This window comes from Periophthalmus magnuspinnatus, chromosome 10 (assembly GCF_009829125.3).
Source record: "Periophthalmus magnuspinnatus isolate fPerMag1 chromosome 10, fPerMag1.2.pri, whole genome shotgun sequence".
In the NCBI taxonomy this organism is placed as follows: domain Eukaryota; kingdom Metazoa; phylum Chordata; class Actinopteri; order Gobiiformes; family Gobiidae; genus Periophthalmus; species Periophthalmus magnuspinnatus.
In genome coordinates, this window is record NC_047135.1 from 36,745,762 (window position 1) to 36,765,492 (window position 19,731).

Sequence of the window (19,731 nt, forward strand, 5' to 3'; positions counted from 1 at the left end):
AGACTGGCCAAAACAAAATATAAAACATCTTATGTAGTTGTGGTCACCTGAGACGTCCAAGCAGCGAGACACAAGTGTAAACCAATGATTCTATTGTAGCACCATATTCGTTTAAAGCCGTTAGCTCAAAGCCGTTAGCTCAAAGCCGTTAGCTCAAAGCCGTTAGCTCGTAGCTCTTGCGAGTGTCTGCACAGTCTGGGGTGTGACGCTGTGTTGTGCTTAAGTGCTCAGGGGGACATTAGTTTTGTGTCTTTTCACTGACCCTGGATCAGGCTGAGCTGTGCGGGCCGTAGCTTTAAAGTGCTGGAAACCTACTCTATACTTTTTATTCCCTTTTATATTGCTTTCATTTGATATAAAATGTACACACCATAAACATTTTCTTTCAAAATAAATCTATACATATATAGATATAAAGAAATCCCTCATGTCTCCACTGCTGGTCACCTACGCTTTAAGTGACCAGTTTGAAAAATACTGTTTCTGGTCATAGTAGCAAAGGGTTCAAAGGTCATCTGATGAAGACACATTTCACAGACATGTTGAACGAGGAACTGAGAACTGAAACCTCTGGTATGGAAGTCAACTCAAAGACAAGCATCACCATGGTTTTGATCACGGCTTCTTTTTAAACAGTTTTCTCGTTGATGTTTTACTGTTTGTTCATAAAAATATTCCTCTTTTAAAGGCGCAGAACATCGTCCTGACTGCAGCTTTAGTCAAAGGCCCTCAGCCCCTGGTCCAAGTGTCACCCATGTGTCCATCTCTGATACAGCAGTCCAATCGTTTTGCGTGTTCTCTATGGTTTTGCATGTTCTCTATGGTTTTGCATGTTCTCTATGGTTTTGCATGTTCTCTATGGTTTTGCATGTTCTTGCTCCAGTCCTATAGTTTTGCATGTTCTCTATCGTTTTGCATGTTCTCGCTTCATTCGGAGGAGGAAGTTCCTCTTTTCCTCGAGCAGCTCCTGAATGCGTTTGTTCTTGGTTCGCTCTCGTAGGTTGATCCTGTGTTTAGAAATGAGGTTGTCGTGGGACACGTCGTCGTCGGCCGGAATGCCGTCAGACAGATCAATAATGTTGTTTTCACTTTCGGTATAGGCCGAAGTCATGACGATTGTATTTGGGCTCGTTCCTGGAGAGGTGGTCGTCAGAGGAGCTGTGCTGGGAGATGAGGTTGTCCCAAGAACATCGACCGGAAGGTACTCCTCCTGCCACGGAGGAGACGTCAGCTCCTTCATATCCTCATTAGTGATAGTGGGTATCACCATAGTTAGTCCGTCATCCAATATTGTTGTGTCAGTAGCCACACCCCCAGTGATGTAACCCCCCATAGCCACACCCCCTGTGATGTAATCCCCTGTAGCCACACCCCCTGTGATGTAATCCCCTGTAGCCACACCCCGTGTAATGTAATCACCACTCACCGCTGTCCCGCTGGTCACTCCCATGTCTCCACTGCTGGTCAGAGCGCCATCTATGTAGGGCATAGTGCCACCGGGCATCACTGCGCCCTCGTCTGGGTTTGAAGTAGAATACGCAGTATCATCGTAGTACCACAACAGGGTTTCTTGTGTTGTTGTCATGCCAGTTTTCATATTTATTACATTATTGATTAATTCAGAAAAACTGTTTGTAGTTGGATATATGTTTGTTGAGGTAAAGTACACATTAGGGCTTGTAGGAGTAGAAGTGATAGTAGTAGTAGTAGTAGTAGTAGTAGTAGTAGTAGTAGTAGTAGTAGTAGTAGTAGGAGAAGATTTCGGAGGCTTCTTTGGAGGATTTGTTTTTACGACAGTGAATTTGTTTACTTTTGGTTTTGAATTGGATTTCTTGGCTGGATATTCTGCCTTGATCACTGTAAACTTCTTGGTTCCTGTTTTAGGCCCAGTTTTCATTTTTGGACTTGTCTCCTTTGAAACTTTAATCTTTGGTTGAGTTTTCGTTTTGGTGTTTAATGATTTTTTGGGTGTATTTGTTGTCAGCGTCGTCTGGTCGTCGTCTGGTGGAGCAGGTGATGTGGTGCGAGCTGAAGTTGTCTTTTTGGGTGTGGTCTTTTTGGGTGTGGTCTTTTTAGGTGCGGTCTTTTTAGGTGTGGTCTTTTTAGGTGTGGTCTTTTTAGGTGTGGTCTTTTTGGGTGTAGGCGGTTTCTTCGCAGTGTTTTTCTTGGGACTGGGTTTTGGACCTGTGTTCTTTGGTGGAGACTTTTTGGGGATAATCTTTTCTGGCTTTTTCTTGACAATTTTCATTTTGGACATATCGTCTTTTTTGGGTGTAATTTTGTCTTTCATAATCTTTTTATCAACTTTGGGAGGGGTGATTTTCTTCTTTGGTGGCTCTGTCTTTTTAGGTTTCACTTTCACTTTAGTCACATGTTCTACTGTCCCTGGAGTCTCCGTTTCTGGTCCCTTTGTTGGACTACTCTGTGATAACGTTGTGGAGTCTTTTGTGTCCTGTTTGGTGGTGGGCGGAGACTGGGGCTGAGAAGTAGATTCAGGGGCAGATGTTGTGAAGTCCACAGGGGTTGAAAAAGTTGGAGACATAGACGCTGATGTAGATCTAGTCCAAAGGGTGGGTTTAGGAGAGGTCAGTCTAGGAGTTGTCGATCTAGGAGGCAAGGATCTAGAAGGCAAGGCTGTAGTAAACAAGGCTGTTGAAGACATGGTTGTATGAGAAAAGGTTCTAGGAGATGAGAATGAAGATGTAGGAGACAATGTTGTAGGAGACATGGATGTTGGGGACAAGGTTGTAGACATGGATGTTGGGGACAAGGTTGTATGAGGCAAGGTTGTAGGAGACATGGATGTTGGGGACAAGGTTGTAGACATGGATGTTGGGGACAAGGTTGTAGGAGACATGGATGTTGGGGACAAGGTTGTAGACATGGATGTTGGGGACAAGGTTGTAGACATGGATGTTGGGGACAAGGTTGTAGGAGACATGGATGTTGGGGACAAGGTTGAAGAAGTCTTAGGGGTTGAGGGTCTGATTGTCGTAGATCTCGATGTGGATCTGAGTGTTGTGCTCGTGCTGCTGACGTTTGTGTTGCTCTCATTGCTGCATGTTTTGCAGCAGAGGCGTCTATATTCCGGTAGGGAGCAGTGTCGTTTCAGGGCCTCCATTCGACAGAACACAGACCGGTCTCCATGACAACGCTGGCCTGTGAAGAGAGAGAGAGGAGTGAGCGCGGCGACTGGGCGTAACCCGTGGGAACAGTCTACATGTGTGAGAAAGCAGCGTGTGTCACCTAGAGATGCCACATCTCTATACACACAAGTGAATGCAAAACATGCTGCTGTTGGTTCAGACTCAAAACAGTAGAAGAGGATGCAAAGTAAAGGAGGAAAGATGTACTGCAGACATGAAAATAGAAGAGAAAATGTACCAGTCTTGTGTTGTGTTTGTAGCTCAGTTTAGAATCTATCAAAAGTCAAATGGTCTAATATTTTATAACACCAGTTCTGTTCTTGTAATCGACACAGACCCATGACCAACCCCTGAGGAGCAAAAACACACTTTTAAAACATTTTTATTGATACAACTTTGCTGTTGAGAATGACAGAACTCAAACCATGAGATGTATGGCCCTTGCTCAATATATAGATATTTTCTTTTCTTAAGAAAAATAATTCAACTGTATCGAAAGTTACAAGTTCACAGTCACTTTGGTAAAACACTTCATTACGTGGAAATCATTTTATCGATAAAAAAAAGAAGTACATAAATGATCTGTGAAATCAAACTCAGAATCTCCATGACGATGTAAAAACTGGAATGGCACATTAAGTGTCATATGAAACATTTACAAAACATTAATAAAATTTCCCTGATAAATCAAAGTGCATATAGACGCAGTGCACATAGTCCATCTGAACGTTTGTTCAACGTTAGCCGAACGTTAGCCAAACGTTAGCCGAACGTTAGCCGAACGTTAGCCAGCCCCACGCAGCAGGCCAGTGAAGCCACAAAACACTTACCCATAGTATAGAATATTATAGAAGAAGTTAACAGTCATGAACATTATTACAGTCAACACCAATGTTATATACAGTATCGCACTGCTAGGTCTGTCTCACAGTCCGACTCCAGCAGAAGAAACCTTGGATAGCTCGCTACATATTCACAACAGAACATGTGATCACAATACAATGGCTGAAGTGTTTCAGTGTCTGTACCCTCGGCCTTCTCAGCAGTCGGACACTGGCCCAACGGTTTGATGTTTGGCGATGTGAGTTTGTTAAGTTGAAGCTGCCTCTAATCCGAGCAAAACTTTGTATGAGTAAAGCCACCTCATTCACAGATAAATGCCGTTACATTCAATCCAAGATAAGGCATTGTTCATGTGGTTAATGTTCATCAAAGTAAAATGAGACCGTCGGACACTCAAAGAAAAGTTTATGAGGTATTTGTGTGTCTGATCGCAAATGTGTAAGAGCCCAAAGATGGAGTCAGACGCATGACGCACACTCAGAGACTTGATTTGGCCTGCACCCGTGTCGAGAAACACAAACGCACACAGGTGATGGAGGTAAATGACAAAACGTGATCCTAACTTCAAAAGAAATAGACAAAAATAAAACTAACAAATAAACAAGAAGCGACAGTAAACCACTGATCCATCTGAGAGAATGAAGAGGCAACTGACCAAGTCCTGCATAATATTTTCCCCCGTTACCCCGGAAACACTTTAAACCTTTATTAAATATTCATCTGTACTTATGTAAAATCAATAAAAAAATACACGTAACAGTCAAGGATCTAAGCGATCGATAGCAGTCCAAAGGTTTTTAGGCAAATAAGCTACAGCTTATTCATGGTAAAACGTGTTTCATATTATTGTTACTCATATATAGATTTAGATTCATAGGTATATATATAGAGATATATATTTATAAATACAAATATATTTATAGATGTTTTTGTTTAAAGTCTGCAAGCACAAATAAGCTGCATTTATTGAACTTTAGTATAACAGTCAAAGAGAGATGGCAGATGATGAGGTGACATGGGGCAGACTACCCTGTGTTTGTTTCTTTTCAGTCTTCACCTCACACTTCTCCCCGTTCTCAGGTTTACGCATGTCACTTCCTGTCCCTATGCTGACTGAGAATGGAATGTAGTATGGGCCATTCTCGTCCCGATGGAACCAGGATGTCAGATGAGCACTTTAGCAAAGGTGTCCTCATTGTGACAAGATCACATTCACATAAAGCTTTCATATTTTTTAACTTTTTATATAGATATTTATATACCTTTATCTGGTTATTTTCACATCTGTTTTCTCCCCACAAGAAGAGTGTGCTACAAAAAGAAAGAAGCACACCTCATCTCAGGAGTGGTAACCCAGAACAATACGCAGCTAGCTTGCGCAAAACATGGCCGCCAAATGCAGAGGAGGCCCCACAGACTGAGCAGCTCTTCGACACGTTCGGTGTGTCGAGAAAACCCGGTGCCCTTCCACTGAAATATTTGTTAGGCGTCAAATATTTAGTTGATCTTTTGAGAGTTCGACTGGCCAGCGGTTACAACACACACTCCACAGAGGAGAGAGAAAGAGAGAGAGAGACAGAGCCGTCAGAGCCGTCTCATACACAGAGAGAGACACTACATCCCCTCCACCAAAAGAGAAGCCCAGGGCCACAGGCACCAGCGCAGAGGGGTCAGAGTGCCAGGCGGGCGCCCGGCAGAGACAGGAGCACAGAGAGCGGTCAGGGGGCCAGGCGGGCGCCCGGCAGAGACAGGAGCACAGAGAGCGGCAGCGCCCACAGCACACGCATGCTGCCATGGAGACCTGGCTGGCTACTATAGAGGGAGGTTTTACGTGAGGAGGTCTTTGGGTAAGGGTTGGGTCTGGACAGAAACTGGATCAGCATGTTGCCGTTCTTGTTGAGGTCCGAGGTGCCCTCTGCAGAAGACAAAAACACATTAGGAAAATGTAGTTTAAACAGTTTCCTTTTCATATGAAATCACTCACTGGGACATGGGTCCATGCGGCAGATTCTGATGGTGTCCGGTTTACTGTCCAGACACAGGCCGATGGTGTTATCCCGAGTGTGACACAGAGCCTGCCTCTGCTGCGTCCCATTCCCACATGTGACCGAGCACTGCAACACAGAATACACTCATCAAAGTTTATGCACTGTATTATCAGGGGCCCTATGAGGGTCCTCACATTGTCACACTATGTTTACAAGGGTCCTCACACTGCCACATTGTGTTTACAAGGGCCCTCAGAGGGTCCTCACACTGTCACACTGTGTTTACAAGGGTCCTCACACTGCCACACTGTTTACAAGGGTCCTCACACTGCCACATTGTGTTTACAAGGGTCCTCACACTGCCACACTGTGTTTACAAGGGTCCTATGAGGGTCCTCACACTGTCACACTGTGTTTACAAGGGTCCTCACACTGCCACACTGTGTTTACAAGGGTCCTCACACTGCCACACTGTGTTTACAAGGGTCCTCACACTGCCACACTGTGTTTACAAGGGTCCTCACACTGCCACACTGTGTTTACAAGGGTCCTATGAGGGTCCTCTCACTGTCACACTGTGTTTACAAGGGTCCTATGAGGGTCGCCACACTGCCACACTGTGTTTACAAGGGTCCTCACACTGCCACATTGTGTTTACAAGGGTCCTCTGAGGGTCCTCACACTGTCACACTGTGTTTACAAGGGCCCTCTGAGGGTCCTTACACTGTCACACTGTGTTTACAGGGGCCCTCCGAGGGTCCTCACACTGTCACAATCTGTTGACAAGGGTCCTATGAGGGTCCTCACACTGTCACACTGTATCAACAGGGACCTTCTGAGGGTCCTCACACTGTCACATTGTGCTTTCAGGGGCCCTCTGAGGATCCTCAAACTGTCACACTGTGTTTGCAAGGGCCCTCTGAGGGTACTCACACTGTCACTCTGTGTTAATAGAGGCCCTCCGAGGGTCCTCACACTGTCACTCTGTGTTTACAAGGGTCCTCTGAGGGTCCTCACACTGTCACACTGTGTTTACAAGGGTCCTATGAGGGTCCTCACTCTGCCACACTGTGTTTACAAGGGTCCTCACACTGTCACACTACATTTACAAGGGTCCTCTGAGGGTCCTCACACTGTCACACTGTGTTTGCATGGGCCCTCAGAGGGTCCTCACACTGTCACACTACATTTACAAGGGTCCTCTGAGGGTCCTCACACTGTCACACTGTGTTTACAGGGGCCCTCTGAGGGTCCTCACACTGTCACACTGTGTTTACAGGGGCCCTCTGAGGGTCCTCACACTGTCACACTGTGTTCATAAGGGCCCTCTGAGGGTCCTCACACTGTCACACTGTGTCAACAAAGAGCTTCTGAGGGTCCTCACACTGTCACACTGTGTCAACAAAGACCCTCTGAGGGTCCTCACACTGTCACAATGTGTTTAAAAGGGTCCTCTGAGGGTCCTCACACTGTGTTTACAAGGGCCCTCTGAGGGTCCTCACACTGTCACACTGTGTCAACAAAGAGCTTCTGAGGGTCCTCACACTGTCACACTGTGTCAACAAAGACCCTCTGAGGGTCCTCACACTGTGTTTACAAGGGCCCTCTGAGGGTCCTCACACTGTCACACTGTGTCAACAAAGACCCTCTGAGGGTCCTCACACTGTCACAATGTGTTTAAAAGGGCCCTCTGAGGGTCCTCACACTGTCACACTGTGTTAATATAGGCCCTTTGAGGGTCCTCACACTGTCACTCTGTGTTTGCAGAGTCCTCACCTGCGTCCAGGGCCCCATTCTCCACTGGGTGGGGCAGGGGTGCCGGTTGCAGGGCTGGCGGGACTCTGGGCGGTGGTCGTTACAGTGCTTGTTGTGGATGGAGCGGGTGGTGTTGTCGTCTGAAGGCTGGACACAGCTGACGGAGCGTACCTGCAAACCTGTCTTTCCACACGGTTTACTGCAGTTCTGCCACTCTCCTGTCACCCAACTGCAGCACCGCGACAAGACGGAGAGAAACACAAGATTTAAGGAGGAAAACACAAAGCCAAACCTCTTTAAGGTGAGGAGCTTACATTGGGGGAGGGCAGGGCTTTGGGTTGCAGTCGCGAACGTCTGCAATAGGCTTCCTATTGGACTTGTTGCAGAAGCTTTTGTGAACCATTTTGCTGTCAACGATCCGTCTGCATCCATAACGCTGATACTGTTTTCCTGTAACACAAAGCAGTGTTAGAAATCCACCTTTTCAGCTGACGTCCAAGGTTTCCCATGTTATGACATATGTTATTTTATATATATGTTTTTTTTTTATAGGTTATTACATAAGTTATCACATTATTACACAGTTGAATTTGTTTGTCTGTACCTATGTTACTACATATGTTACTATAGAGGTTAACATAGAGCTTATTATATATGTTATCACAGAGGTTATCTGTGATAACATGTTATATTTGTTTGGCTGTACCTATGATACCACATGTGTTATTATAAAGGTTGTTATTATTATATGTTATTATATTTTATTACATATGTTATTATAAACATGATTATATATGTTATCACAGAGGATATCTGTGATATATGTTATATTTGTTTGGCTGTACCTATGTTACTACATATGTTATTATATATGTGGAGGTTATAACATGTTATTACATAAGTTATCACATTGTTTCACAGTCGTTTGGCTGTACCTATGTTATTATAAAGATGATTACATATATTATTATATATGTTATCACATGTTATACATGTTATTATAAAGGCTATTGCACATGTTATAAAGATTATCACATATGTTATCACAGATGGTATCTGTGATGTATATGTTATATTTGTTTGGCTGTACCTACGTTACTACATATTTTATTATGTATGTTATCAAATATGTTATTGTACATGTGGAGGTTATAACATATGTTATTACATAACTTAACAGATTGTTTCACAGTCGTTTGGCTGTACCTCCGCCACAGGGCTTGGAGCAGTAAGACCATTTCTTGGGCGCCCAGTCGTAGGCGCTGTCCTCCACCAGCATGTTGTTCTGAATGGCACTGTTACTGTCCATGTTCATCATGTACTTATATGATAGGTTCACATCCTCGTCTCCCTGCAGCTTCACCTGAAAGTTCAAATGTTTAACACACAGGATGTACAGTATGTAGAGCCAGACACATAAAGCTGTTTATTACCATAATGAGGACTCCATGTCTGAGAGGGCCAGTGGACTGAAGGGTCTCTTTACCGCTGTCGTTCTCATACTCCCACTCCACCCCCTTCTCAATGAGTGAGCGAGTTTCTGGATTATCACTCTCCCCGTTTAGAAAGAACAGTCCTGATGCCACATTTTTCACAGCTGATGAAATAAAATTAGATTAATAATAAACATAAAACAGGATCAAATCAGATTAAATCTCAAGTGGTACAAACCTAAAGTGTGTGGAGCTGCTTTGAGCTCCTGAATCAACAAGTGCCTTGCTCCTTGTGGGATCTCGAGAACTTTAAGGAACCCTGAATGAAATACAGACTAGTTTTATGACATCATGAACAATGAACAGCCGCAGTTTTTCCATAAAAACTTTCTTACTCAAAATTACAAAATAATCCTGCCTCATGACTGAAATCCCACTGGTCTTAGCTTTCTTCGTGGCAAACTGCAGTGACTTTAGTTTTTAAAAATGTGGTATTTTCCAACCTCAGCTTTGATGTAATCTATTGGCAATGCACAACATGTAAAAGCTGTTGGAAAGCTCAGCGTGGTTGGGGCAGTTTTAGATCTCCTCTAGAGGGCAGCATTGAGCTAAAGATGAATTTTGCTTAGGGTGACCAGATTTTAAAATTAAAACTGGGACACACTGTGGTGTTTGATATTAACAAAACTGAAAAGAGCAGTTCACATGGTCCATTCTCATTTCTTTTGTGTCAGAATCTGAGGGACTTCTGTTGTTTTCCTTATGCTCATTTTCAAGGTCAGTGTTCTGTATTTTAACAAAACAAATGACAATATACCCCCTCTTTACTGTTGGCGAGGACATTTCTTGTGTAAAACTTGAAATCACTGGTTTTGTATGAATCTCCTGAGACACAGGGTTCAAACCTGTCCCGGGCCAGTAGGACGTCTGGTCACCTGATCACTGTTATCTTAAAGGGCGGTGTACCCTGTTTCTTGGTGGTGCGAGTGATGGTGTCCTTGAACGTTTTGCAGCTTGCGTTGTCTCCTCCACACACTCCACACTTGTCTTCCTGCTTTGACGAGCCCACCACACCATCGCAGCCCACTCTCTGTCCGATCAAAGACAGGGGTTAAACTGTTAGTTTTACATTGGACTATTAAGTAAATGTAGCTCATATTGATGTGAGTAATAATCTGAAGTCATGCACATGTTCACGCACACCGGCCTTAAAAACAGACTTAAAATAGACCACAGGCACAGCCGTTAGGTTTGCTCCTGTTTTTTTGCACCACATTTGAGTTTCTTCTGTCCTGATTTCTTTTAAAATCATGTTATTGGATAAAGTTGGTTCACTATGTAACTTTTCTAGAGGGGAGTCTGCATCAAACTCTCTGTCCATCTGACCACACGTCAGAAATGAAATGGCATCACTTGTTGCAGACATAGAGGTCGATACATTTAATCTTCTAAGACCCGAGCTCTTGCATGTTGTGCTTTATTAATTTCTCTTTGTTATTTGGGCTGATTGGACCCGATGATGTAAAAACAAAGAATTATCTTTTTACATTATGTAGTTTCTGAGAAAAGTGATGTTAATCGAATGTCCTCATATGTGGACATTTTAATCATTTTGACAAAAAAATGTAATAATGATTTGCAAAAACTATTTATCAAGTGCTTGAACACAGCAACATTTGTCCTGAGTAAAAACAAAATGAGAAACAACAATTGTGCCTCTTGGAACAATGTGTCTCATGTGAACAGCTGCAGGAACAGGAAGACATGTGCCTTTACAAAAAAGAATATTCTGGACATTGTAAACCCTTAAAAATATTCTAAATTGAAAATTTTTGCATTGTTGCTGTTCTTCTTCTTCTAAAAATCTGCATTGTGGCCGAGACAACCCAAAACGGTGTTGTCCACATATGTGGATGTCAGGTCCTAGGAGGTTAATGCAATACTGTGGAGCATTCCAGTGAAAACAATATCTCCATGGAGACAGCAGACCCTTTACCAGAACAGTTACAGGGAGCGTCTTTATGACCATATTAACACTGGAGTGTTGTGAATTGTGGCCACTGATCCTGCAATAACACCAATGTGAAAAGTGAATGAGTGTAACGGCGTCCGAGGCTGACCTCACACTCCCCACGCACACACACACTGTGAGGGTCTTTGTACGAGCAGCGTGTCCCGTCCAGCACCATCCTCTGCATGAAGACCACGTCACGAGTCTCCTTTGACTGGCAATGTAAGTGGCAGCGTTTGTTAGCTGCAAAACAAAACAAGATGAATTATTATGGAGGCACAGGTTTGTCTGGTGATGTCATCACAGGTCTGGTGATGTCATCACAGGTCTGGTGATGTCATCACAGGTCTGGTGATGTCATCACAGGTCTGGTGATGTCATTATAATCCCTCCTGAGAGAGCAGACCTGTGAGAGCTCATGCATCATGTGATTATGTGTTTCTTTAGTGTTCTTATTTGAATTTACACAGATGTGTTTTCTGTTTGATTGACATCAGTCATAATCTGTAACTTGATCAAAATATTTGTGATGCAATGATTTTCTCTAAAAAACACATTTAATTAAAGCCTAAATCTGTTCAGAATGGCAGTAGTTAGCTCGGTCTGTTTCAATAAACAGACTCTAATGTGGCAGAACCACTAACAAGGCTGAGAATGCTGTTTCTGTGTTGACACAGTGAAACCTAAATCTCTTTCACTAAACAAATCTACAATTTCACACTGGGAGCATGAACTGTCTTCAGCTTAAACACATCACTGCACCACAAAGAAAAAACATCTGAGTCAATGAGACAGAAAAGATCTGAGCTGTTTGTGAGGAGCCTGGAGCATCCAGGGCCTTTACGTATAGAACATAATGATTTCAGACTAAAAGTCACACAGAGCAGGTTAAACTACATCTATGAGGTAATATCAAGAGGAACACAAAGACTTTCATAACACATTCTGGAGGAGGGCGTTGTCTGGCCTCAAAGCCGGACAAGCAGATGTCAATGACTCTAACAGACCTCCGTCTATATATGAACAGTACAAACCAAACTATGAACCAAACCACATCCAGAAATTATACGTTAACTTTAGGGCTGTAATTTGAATTAACAACTTGGGGATCTTTACTTTGTTTGTTTCCGTTTTGCACAAGCTGCATGTGTAGGTGTTTGCTTACGGTCTGGGTGTTCATAAGGCAGCCAGTGGTGTATGTTGCTATGGAGATCAAAGCGCGGGTCCCAGGCGTGGCACTGCTCCTCTCGCGGGTCGCTGTAAATGTCCTCGCACTCCTCGATGTTGCACATCTGGAACTGGTATGTGGCGCCCACACAAGTGCGCCCTCCGTTGGCTGGTCTGGAATTAGCATAAAACAGAGGATTACAATGCAATACAAGGTGTTCACTCACTTTCAAAGTATTTAGCTTTTATACTTGTTTAAAATAATTTTATAAATAGAGACAAGGATCATTTCGTGTTATGTATAAAGACCCTGAAGTAACTTAATAATAATGAAATGCTGTAAAAATCTATATTCTAATGGTGAACATGGCATACATTCATCGATCCTCGGGCTTGTATTTGTCTTCAACCGAGATACACAGATATATTTCCCTAAGGCCACAGTTCAATGTGCTGTACCTTACACAAAATGTACTGTGCCTGACCCCAGAGAGTCTCAAAGAGCTCATATCTATACAGATTCAGTAATAATTGTACTTTTACACTGAGGTCTTTTACACTGAGGCCTTTTACACTGAGGCCTTTTACACTGAGGTCTTTTACATTGAGGCCTTTTACACTGAGGCCTTTTACACTGAGGTCTTTTACATTGAGGCCTTTTACACTGAGGCCTTTTACATTGAGGCCTTTTACACTGAGGCCTTTTACACTGAGGTCTTTTACATTGAGGCCTTTTACACTGAGGCCTTTTACACTGAGGCCTTTTACACTGAGGTCTTTTACATTGAGGCCTTTTACACTGAGGCCTTTTACACTGAGGCCTTTTACACTGAGGCCTTTTACACTGAGGTCTTTTACATTGAGGCCTTTTACACTGAGGCCTTTTACACTGAGGCCTTTTACACTGAGGCCTTTTACAGTAAACTCTTGTTCCTCATTTTCAGAGAGCACCTGGGATTGTCACAGTCGCGTGTGCGGAACTGCACTCCTCCTCCACAGCTCCGGGAGCACTGTCCAAACTCACTCCAGGCGCCCCAGTTTCCGTCTTGTTTGATGATGTCGGGGGTCAGCCAGATGCAGTGACCTTTAAAACAGTGCTGAGAAACACAGGAGAGTTCACTTTAAGATCCAAGACTCCATCAACCACTCAAGTGTTTGGTTTGCATCTTTAGAGGACCACTACAGCACATACTAAAGATGAACTACCAAGTCAGAATAAAACCAGGTTTATATCACAAACAGAACCAACACAAACAGCCAAATAGATACAAATATAGAAATAAAAAAATAAAGTATTAAACTGGCAGTGTGCTCCGGCCCTATAATGTCTTTGGTCTGTACCTTGCCGTCTCCACACATGGTGCCGTCGATGGGTGGTCCCTTCTTGGTCTTGCAGAAGAAGGGATTGTCTGGGTGGCTGCACCACAGCTGTTTACACGGGTCAAAGGTGCGATACTGCAGAGCACAGAAGAAGCACAAATCTGACCTCGAGAATAATCACAGATTGGACAGCTTGAATGACTCAACACTGAAAATAGAAAATAAAAATAGATGAAAATAGGGATTTCACAACAATAAGCACAACCGTGTTATACTGACAGACACACCACCCCTTCAATGAGTCACTGCTCCACAAACACAGACCATTCATGCAAACTCAGCCAGGGATCACCTCCACAACAACACGCCGTTCAGAAGATCAGGCCACAGGGCACATTACAGGGAAGAGGCCAGAGGGTCAGGCCTGTCTGACCTCCAAAATGCCCGTGGACACTGGTAAAGGATCAAATTGAGTGTGCACCACATCGACACACAGTCTAGTGTCCTAACCGTGATGACCCTTGACCTTAGGGGTCAAACACCAAGTTATAATAAAAGACTTGACTGTGGTAGGTGCAGGTACAGATGACATTAGACTGGAGGATTCTACAGGGAACATAGAAACAATTAATGTTCTATGTACATAATGTTTGCTGTTCAAGGCCATCAGTGCAGTTATGATATGTTTATTATGTATTTGAAGAGGAGGGGACGAGATCTCATGCCACAGGATTGTGCACACGTGAGAACAATGACCTTGTGAGGATTTTGGATTGGACAATTGGTGATGGTGAGTTATACTCTTAAGATGTTGTGGTTCCATAAAACAACGACAATGAAACAAAACATATAAATACATATTTATGTCAAAGTCTCAATCTTGAGGCTTGTCCTGTGGAACGACGTCTCATCCCAACCCCGGGTTTCAGACTAAGGAATTGCACTGTGCCTCAAACAGAAAACAATGACACATTTTAACAGTTTAAAGTTTGAGAATCCTACAGTCTGATGTCCACAGTATGAAATGACCAAACTGATTAAGAAACTGCACCAAAAGAATTCACACAGACACAGAAACACATGTGTGAAGGTGTGGTCACCTTACCTGTGTTCCCTGTAATTGGCCCGCCTTTTGTAGCTGAAGGGAATGGGTTTGACAAGAGAATGAAGGATAACTAGTAACGTGAGCAAAGCCCCGTAAAGAATCACCCTTCTACAGCACAGGGCCACAGTGGCTTCACAATCAGACAGACACAAGAGAAACTACTCTACTCTGGGACATTTAGTCTGCGTTTCCTAAACATATAAATCATGACAGGATCATGTGAAGGCACTGTGGATGAAACTTAAACATATCGCCTCATATACAGGTGAGAACTATCAAAGCCAAATTACCTGCTTTTAAACAGATGTCAATCCCACCAGAGGCAGAGAGAGAAGCACAAGACATCACACAAATGTGAATCTCCGAGTAAAGCCACTTTTGTCGACAGTGTATTTTATGTTTTTATAAGACTCTGGATTTATGCTGGAGGTACGTGGAACAATCTCTACTACTGCAGTGAGACTAGTCACATGGAGTCATACTACATCCACACACTATAATCAAATACTACAGTCACATTATAATCACTCTATAATCACACTGTAATCACACTACAGTGACATTATAATCACACTGTAATGGAATACTATAATCACATTATAATCGCACTATAATCACACTACAATCACAATATAATCACATTATTATCGCACTATAATCACACTACAATCACAATATAATCACATTATAATCTCACTATAATCGCACTATAATCACATTATAATCACACTGTGATCACATTATAATCACACTTTAATTAAATACTATAATCACACTATAATCACATTATAATCACACTGTGATCACATTATAATCACACTTTAATCAAATACTATAATCACACTATAATCACATTATAATCACACTGTGATCACATTATAATCACACTTTAATCAAATACTATAATCACACTATAATCACACTATAATCACATTATAATCACACTGTGATCACATTATAATCACACTACAATCACTTTATAATTGCACTATAATCACACTATAATCACATTATAATCGCACTATAATCACACTATAATCACACTGTAATCACATTATAATCTCACTATAATCGCACTATAATCACATTATAATCACACTGTAATCACACTATAATCACACTGTAATCACATTATAATCTCACTATAATTGCACTATAATCACATTATAATCTCACTATAATCACACTATAATCACATAATCTCACTAAAATCCTACTATAATCACACTATAATCACATTATAATCACACTGTGATCACATTATAATCACACTTGAATCAAATACTATAATCACACTATAATCAAATTATAATCACATTATAATCTCACTATAATCACATTATAATCTCACTAAAATCCTACTATAATCACACTATAATCACATTATAATCACACTGTGATCACATTATAATCACACTTGAATCAAATACTATAATCACACTATAATCATAGTATAATCACATTATAATCTCACTGTAATCAAATACTATAATCACACTATAATCAAATTATAATCACACTAAAATCACAGAATGGGAAAATGCATGGTTTGATTGTAAATGGATGTATACTTAAAGGTATTTTAATTCTTTGTAACCTGCAAGGGGCCTGCAGGAAACTAGCTTTAGCTAAATCTGGTGAAAAGCATCTCTTTTTTATGAGATTAATGTGTTTACACATAGTCCCTGTTCAAATAAACCAATAAACTAAACTATGATCACACTATAGCCACATTATAATCACGTACTGTAATTACTCCAGTGAGACTATAATCACACTATAATCACATACTGTAGTCAAACTATAACCACACTGTAATCACATTATAGTCACACTATAATCACATTATAATCACAATATACTCACACTATATTCACTAAAATCACACTATAGTCACACTATAATCCCACTGAAAGTACACTATAATCACACTAAAATAACAATATAATCACATTATAGTCATACTATAATCACATACTGCAGTCACAATATAATCAGATTATGATCACACTATAATCACATTATAGTCACATTATAATCACACTATAGGAACACTAAATTCACCCTATAATCACACTATATTCACATACTGTAGTCACATATGATCACATAGTCACACTAAAATCACAGTTATCACATCAAATCACCCTAAATCTGATGAAAAGTATCTCTTTTTTATGAGATTAATGTGTTTGCACATGGTCCCTGTTAAAATAAACTAATAACCTAAAATATAATCACATTATAGTCACATTATAACCACACTAAAATCACACTATAATCACATTATAATCATATTATAATGACAATAAAACCACACTATAATCACATTCACATTATAATCACACTATAATCACATTCACATTATAATCACACTATAATCACATTACCGTCATACTATAATCACACTATAATCACATTACCATCATACTATAATCACATTACCGTCATACTATAATCACACTATAATCACATTATAGTCACACTATATTCACACCATAATCACATTATCATCACATTATAATCACACTACAGGGGGTTTCTTACCGCGGTGCACATTAATACCCTAAAATAATAACCTAAAATATAATCACATTATAGTCACATTATAACCACACTAAAATCACACTATAATCACATTATAATCACATTATAATGACAATAAAACCACACTATAATCACATTCACATTATAATCACACTATAATCACATTCACATTATAATCACACTATAATCACATTATCATCACATTATAATCACACTACAGGGGGTTTCTTACCGCGGTGCACATTGCGTAGCCCACACCAAAGTCGAAGCGACACTGTTCATTCATGGAATAGTGCAAACCAGGAAGTTGAGGCAGAGATGGCCAATTATGGTCAAAGGGGTCGTCACGGAGACAGTCATAGGAACTGGAAGAGGAGGAGTATGTCAGCTCAGAACCACAATAACAACATAAACACCAAACATGCTCCAGTCACGGTGTTGGGTCTGGTTTACATATTTTGCTGTTAAATAGTGAAAAGTAGACATATTGTACTGGTCATAAACACATCGACTTTCCCAAATAAAAAACATGTCCAAACTAAGACGAGTCAAATCACACAAACCTCACAGAGCTGTTTGACTGTGTGTGTGTGTGTGTGTGTGTGCATGTGTGTCGGTGTGTGTATATGTGTGCATGTGTTAGTGTGTGTATCTGTGTGAGTGTGTGTAGGTGTGTATGTGGGGGTGTGCATGTGTGTGTCTGTGTGTGTGAGACTCACTGCAGGTATCGGCCCAGTTCCTGCATGCTGCATCTGGACCAGTGGAAACGGTGAAACGCGGCTTGAACCAGCGGCGCCATGATGCTCCCCATGTGAACCTCGTCCCCACAGCGGTTCCCCTGGCCATCGTGCTCCATCCCCAGTCTGAAGAGGAAGAGAGAGGAGGAGGAGAGACGAGGAGAAGAGAGGGGGAGAGAGGAGGAGGAGAGAGGAGGAGGAGAGAGAAGGAGGAGAAGAGGGAGAGAAGAGAGAGGGGGAGACAGGAGGAGGAGAGTGGAGGAGGAGAGGGAGAGAGGAGAGTGGAGGAGAGAGGTGGAGAGGAGGGGGAGGAGAGGGAGAGAGGGGGAGGGAGGAGCGAGAAGGAGGAGGCGAGAAAAGGAGAAGAGAGGGAAGAGGAGGATAGAGGGGAGAGAGGAAGATGAGATAGGAGGAGAGGGAGAGGAGGAGAGAGGAGGAGGAGAGGGGGAGGAGGAGAGAGGGAGGAGGAGAGAGGGAGGAGGAGACAGGAGGAGAGGGAGAAGAGGAAAGAGGCGGAGGAGAAGAGAAGAGGAGGAGGAGAGAGGAGGAGAAGCAGGAGAGGGAGGAGGAGGGAGGAGAGGGAGGGAGGAGAAGAGGGATGGAAGAGTCAGATCAGGGCAGACAGATTGTGAACATGTGGGAGGAGAAAACAGAACAGAGAAAGAGGAAAAACAGATGTGACAATCAGCAAATCAAACATGGACTCAGTCATGAGCATTTCATCCTGAACATCACAGCAGTGTGTTCATGAGGTCATGTTCAGGAGGTTTTGTTTAGGAGGTCGTGTTCAGGAGGTCGTGTTCAGGACGTCGTGTTTAGGACATCGTCTTCAGGAGTTTGTGTTCAGGACGTCGTGTTCAGGAGGTCGTGTTCAGGAGGTCGTGTTCAGGACGTCGTGTTCAGAAGGTCGTGTTCAGGACGTCGTGTTTACAAAGTCGTGTTCAGGATGTCGTGTTTAGGAAGTTGTAATCGGGAGGTCATGTTCGGGATGTCGTGTTTAGGAGCTCGTGTTCAGAAGCTTGTGTTCAGGAGGTTGTGCGCAGGAGGTCGTGTTCAGGAGGTCGTGTTGAGGAGGTCGCGTTCAGGAGGCCGTCTTCAGGACGTCGTGTTTAGGAGATCGTGTTCAGGACGTCGTGTTTAGGAGGTTGTGTTCAGGAGCTTGTTCTCAGGAGGTTATGTTCAGGACGTCATGTTCAGGATGTCATGCTCAGGAGGTCGTGTTCAGGACGTTGTGTTTAGGAGGTCATGTTCAGGATGTCGTGTTTAGGAGGTTGTGTTCAGGACGTCGTGTTTAGGAGGTCATGTTCAGGATGTCGTGTTTAGGAGGTTATGTTCAGGACGTCGTGTGCAGGAGGTCGTGTTCAGAAGGTCATGTTCAGGACGTCGTGTTTAGGAGGTTGTGTTCGGGACATCGTGTTTAGAAGATCGTGTTCAGGACATCGTGTTCAGGACGTCGTGCTCAGGAGGTTATGTTCAGGATGTCGTGTTCAGGACGTTGTGTTCAGGACGTCGTGTTCAGGATGTCGTGTTTAGGAGGTCGTGTTCAGGACGTTGTGTTCAGGACATCATGTTTAGGAGGTCATGTTCAGGACATCGTGTTTAGGAGGTTATGTTCAGGACGTCGTGCTCAGGAGGTTATGTTCAGGAGGTCGTGTTCAGGACGTTGAGTTTAGGAGGTC

General features: G+C 42.5%; 1 protein-coding gene across 2 annotated transcripts in view; it reads right to left on the reverse strand.

Annotated features, from left to right (window-relative positions):
- Positions 1 to 19,731, reverse strand: part of LOC117377400 (A disintegrin and metalloproteinase with thrombospondin motifs 2-like) — a 135,364-nt gene continuing 115,633 nt past the window's right edge. The window contains exons 8-23 of one of the 2 annotated variants that reach the window (XM_055224775.1): positions 18,035 to 18,178; positions 17,548 to 17,680; positions 13,685 to 13,798; positions 13,295 to 13,440; positions 12,342 to 12,517; positions 11,286 to 11,419; positions 10,132 to 10,255; positions 9,404 to 9,484; positions 9,166 to 9,329; positions 8,939 to 9,095; positions 8,047 to 8,182; positions 7,754 to 7,961; positions 5,974 to 6,103; positions 5,821 to 5,904; positions 1,420 to 3,159; positions 1 to 1,389 (exon numbers count right to left, since the gene is read on the reverse strand). In XM_055224775.1, the coding sequence (XP_055080750.1) occupies positions 905 to 1,389; positions 1,420 to 3,159; positions 5,821 to 5,904; positions 5,974 to 6,103; positions 7,754 to 7,961; positions 8,047 to 8,182; positions 8,939 to 9,095; positions 9,166 to 9,329; positions 9,404 to 9,484; positions 10,132 to 10,255; positions 11,286 to 11,419; positions 12,342 to 12,517; positions 13,295 to 13,440; positions 13,685 to 13,798; positions 17,548 to 17,680; positions 18,035 to 18,178 (4,156 nt within the window). In that variant the 3' untranslated portion in view covers positions 1 to 904. Of the gene's footprint in view, positions 3,160 to 5,820; positions 5,905 to 5,973; positions 6,104 to 7,753; positions 7,962 to 8,046; positions 8,183 to 8,938; positions 9,096 to 9,165; positions 9,330 to 9,403; positions 9,485 to 10,131; positions 10,256 to 11,285; positions 11,420 to 12,341; positions 12,518 to 13,294; positions 13,441 to 13,684; positions 13,799 to 17,547; positions 17,681 to 18,034; positions 18,179 to 19,731 lie in introns of both variants that reach the window. The other variant, XM_055224774.1, reaches the window with a different exon arrangement.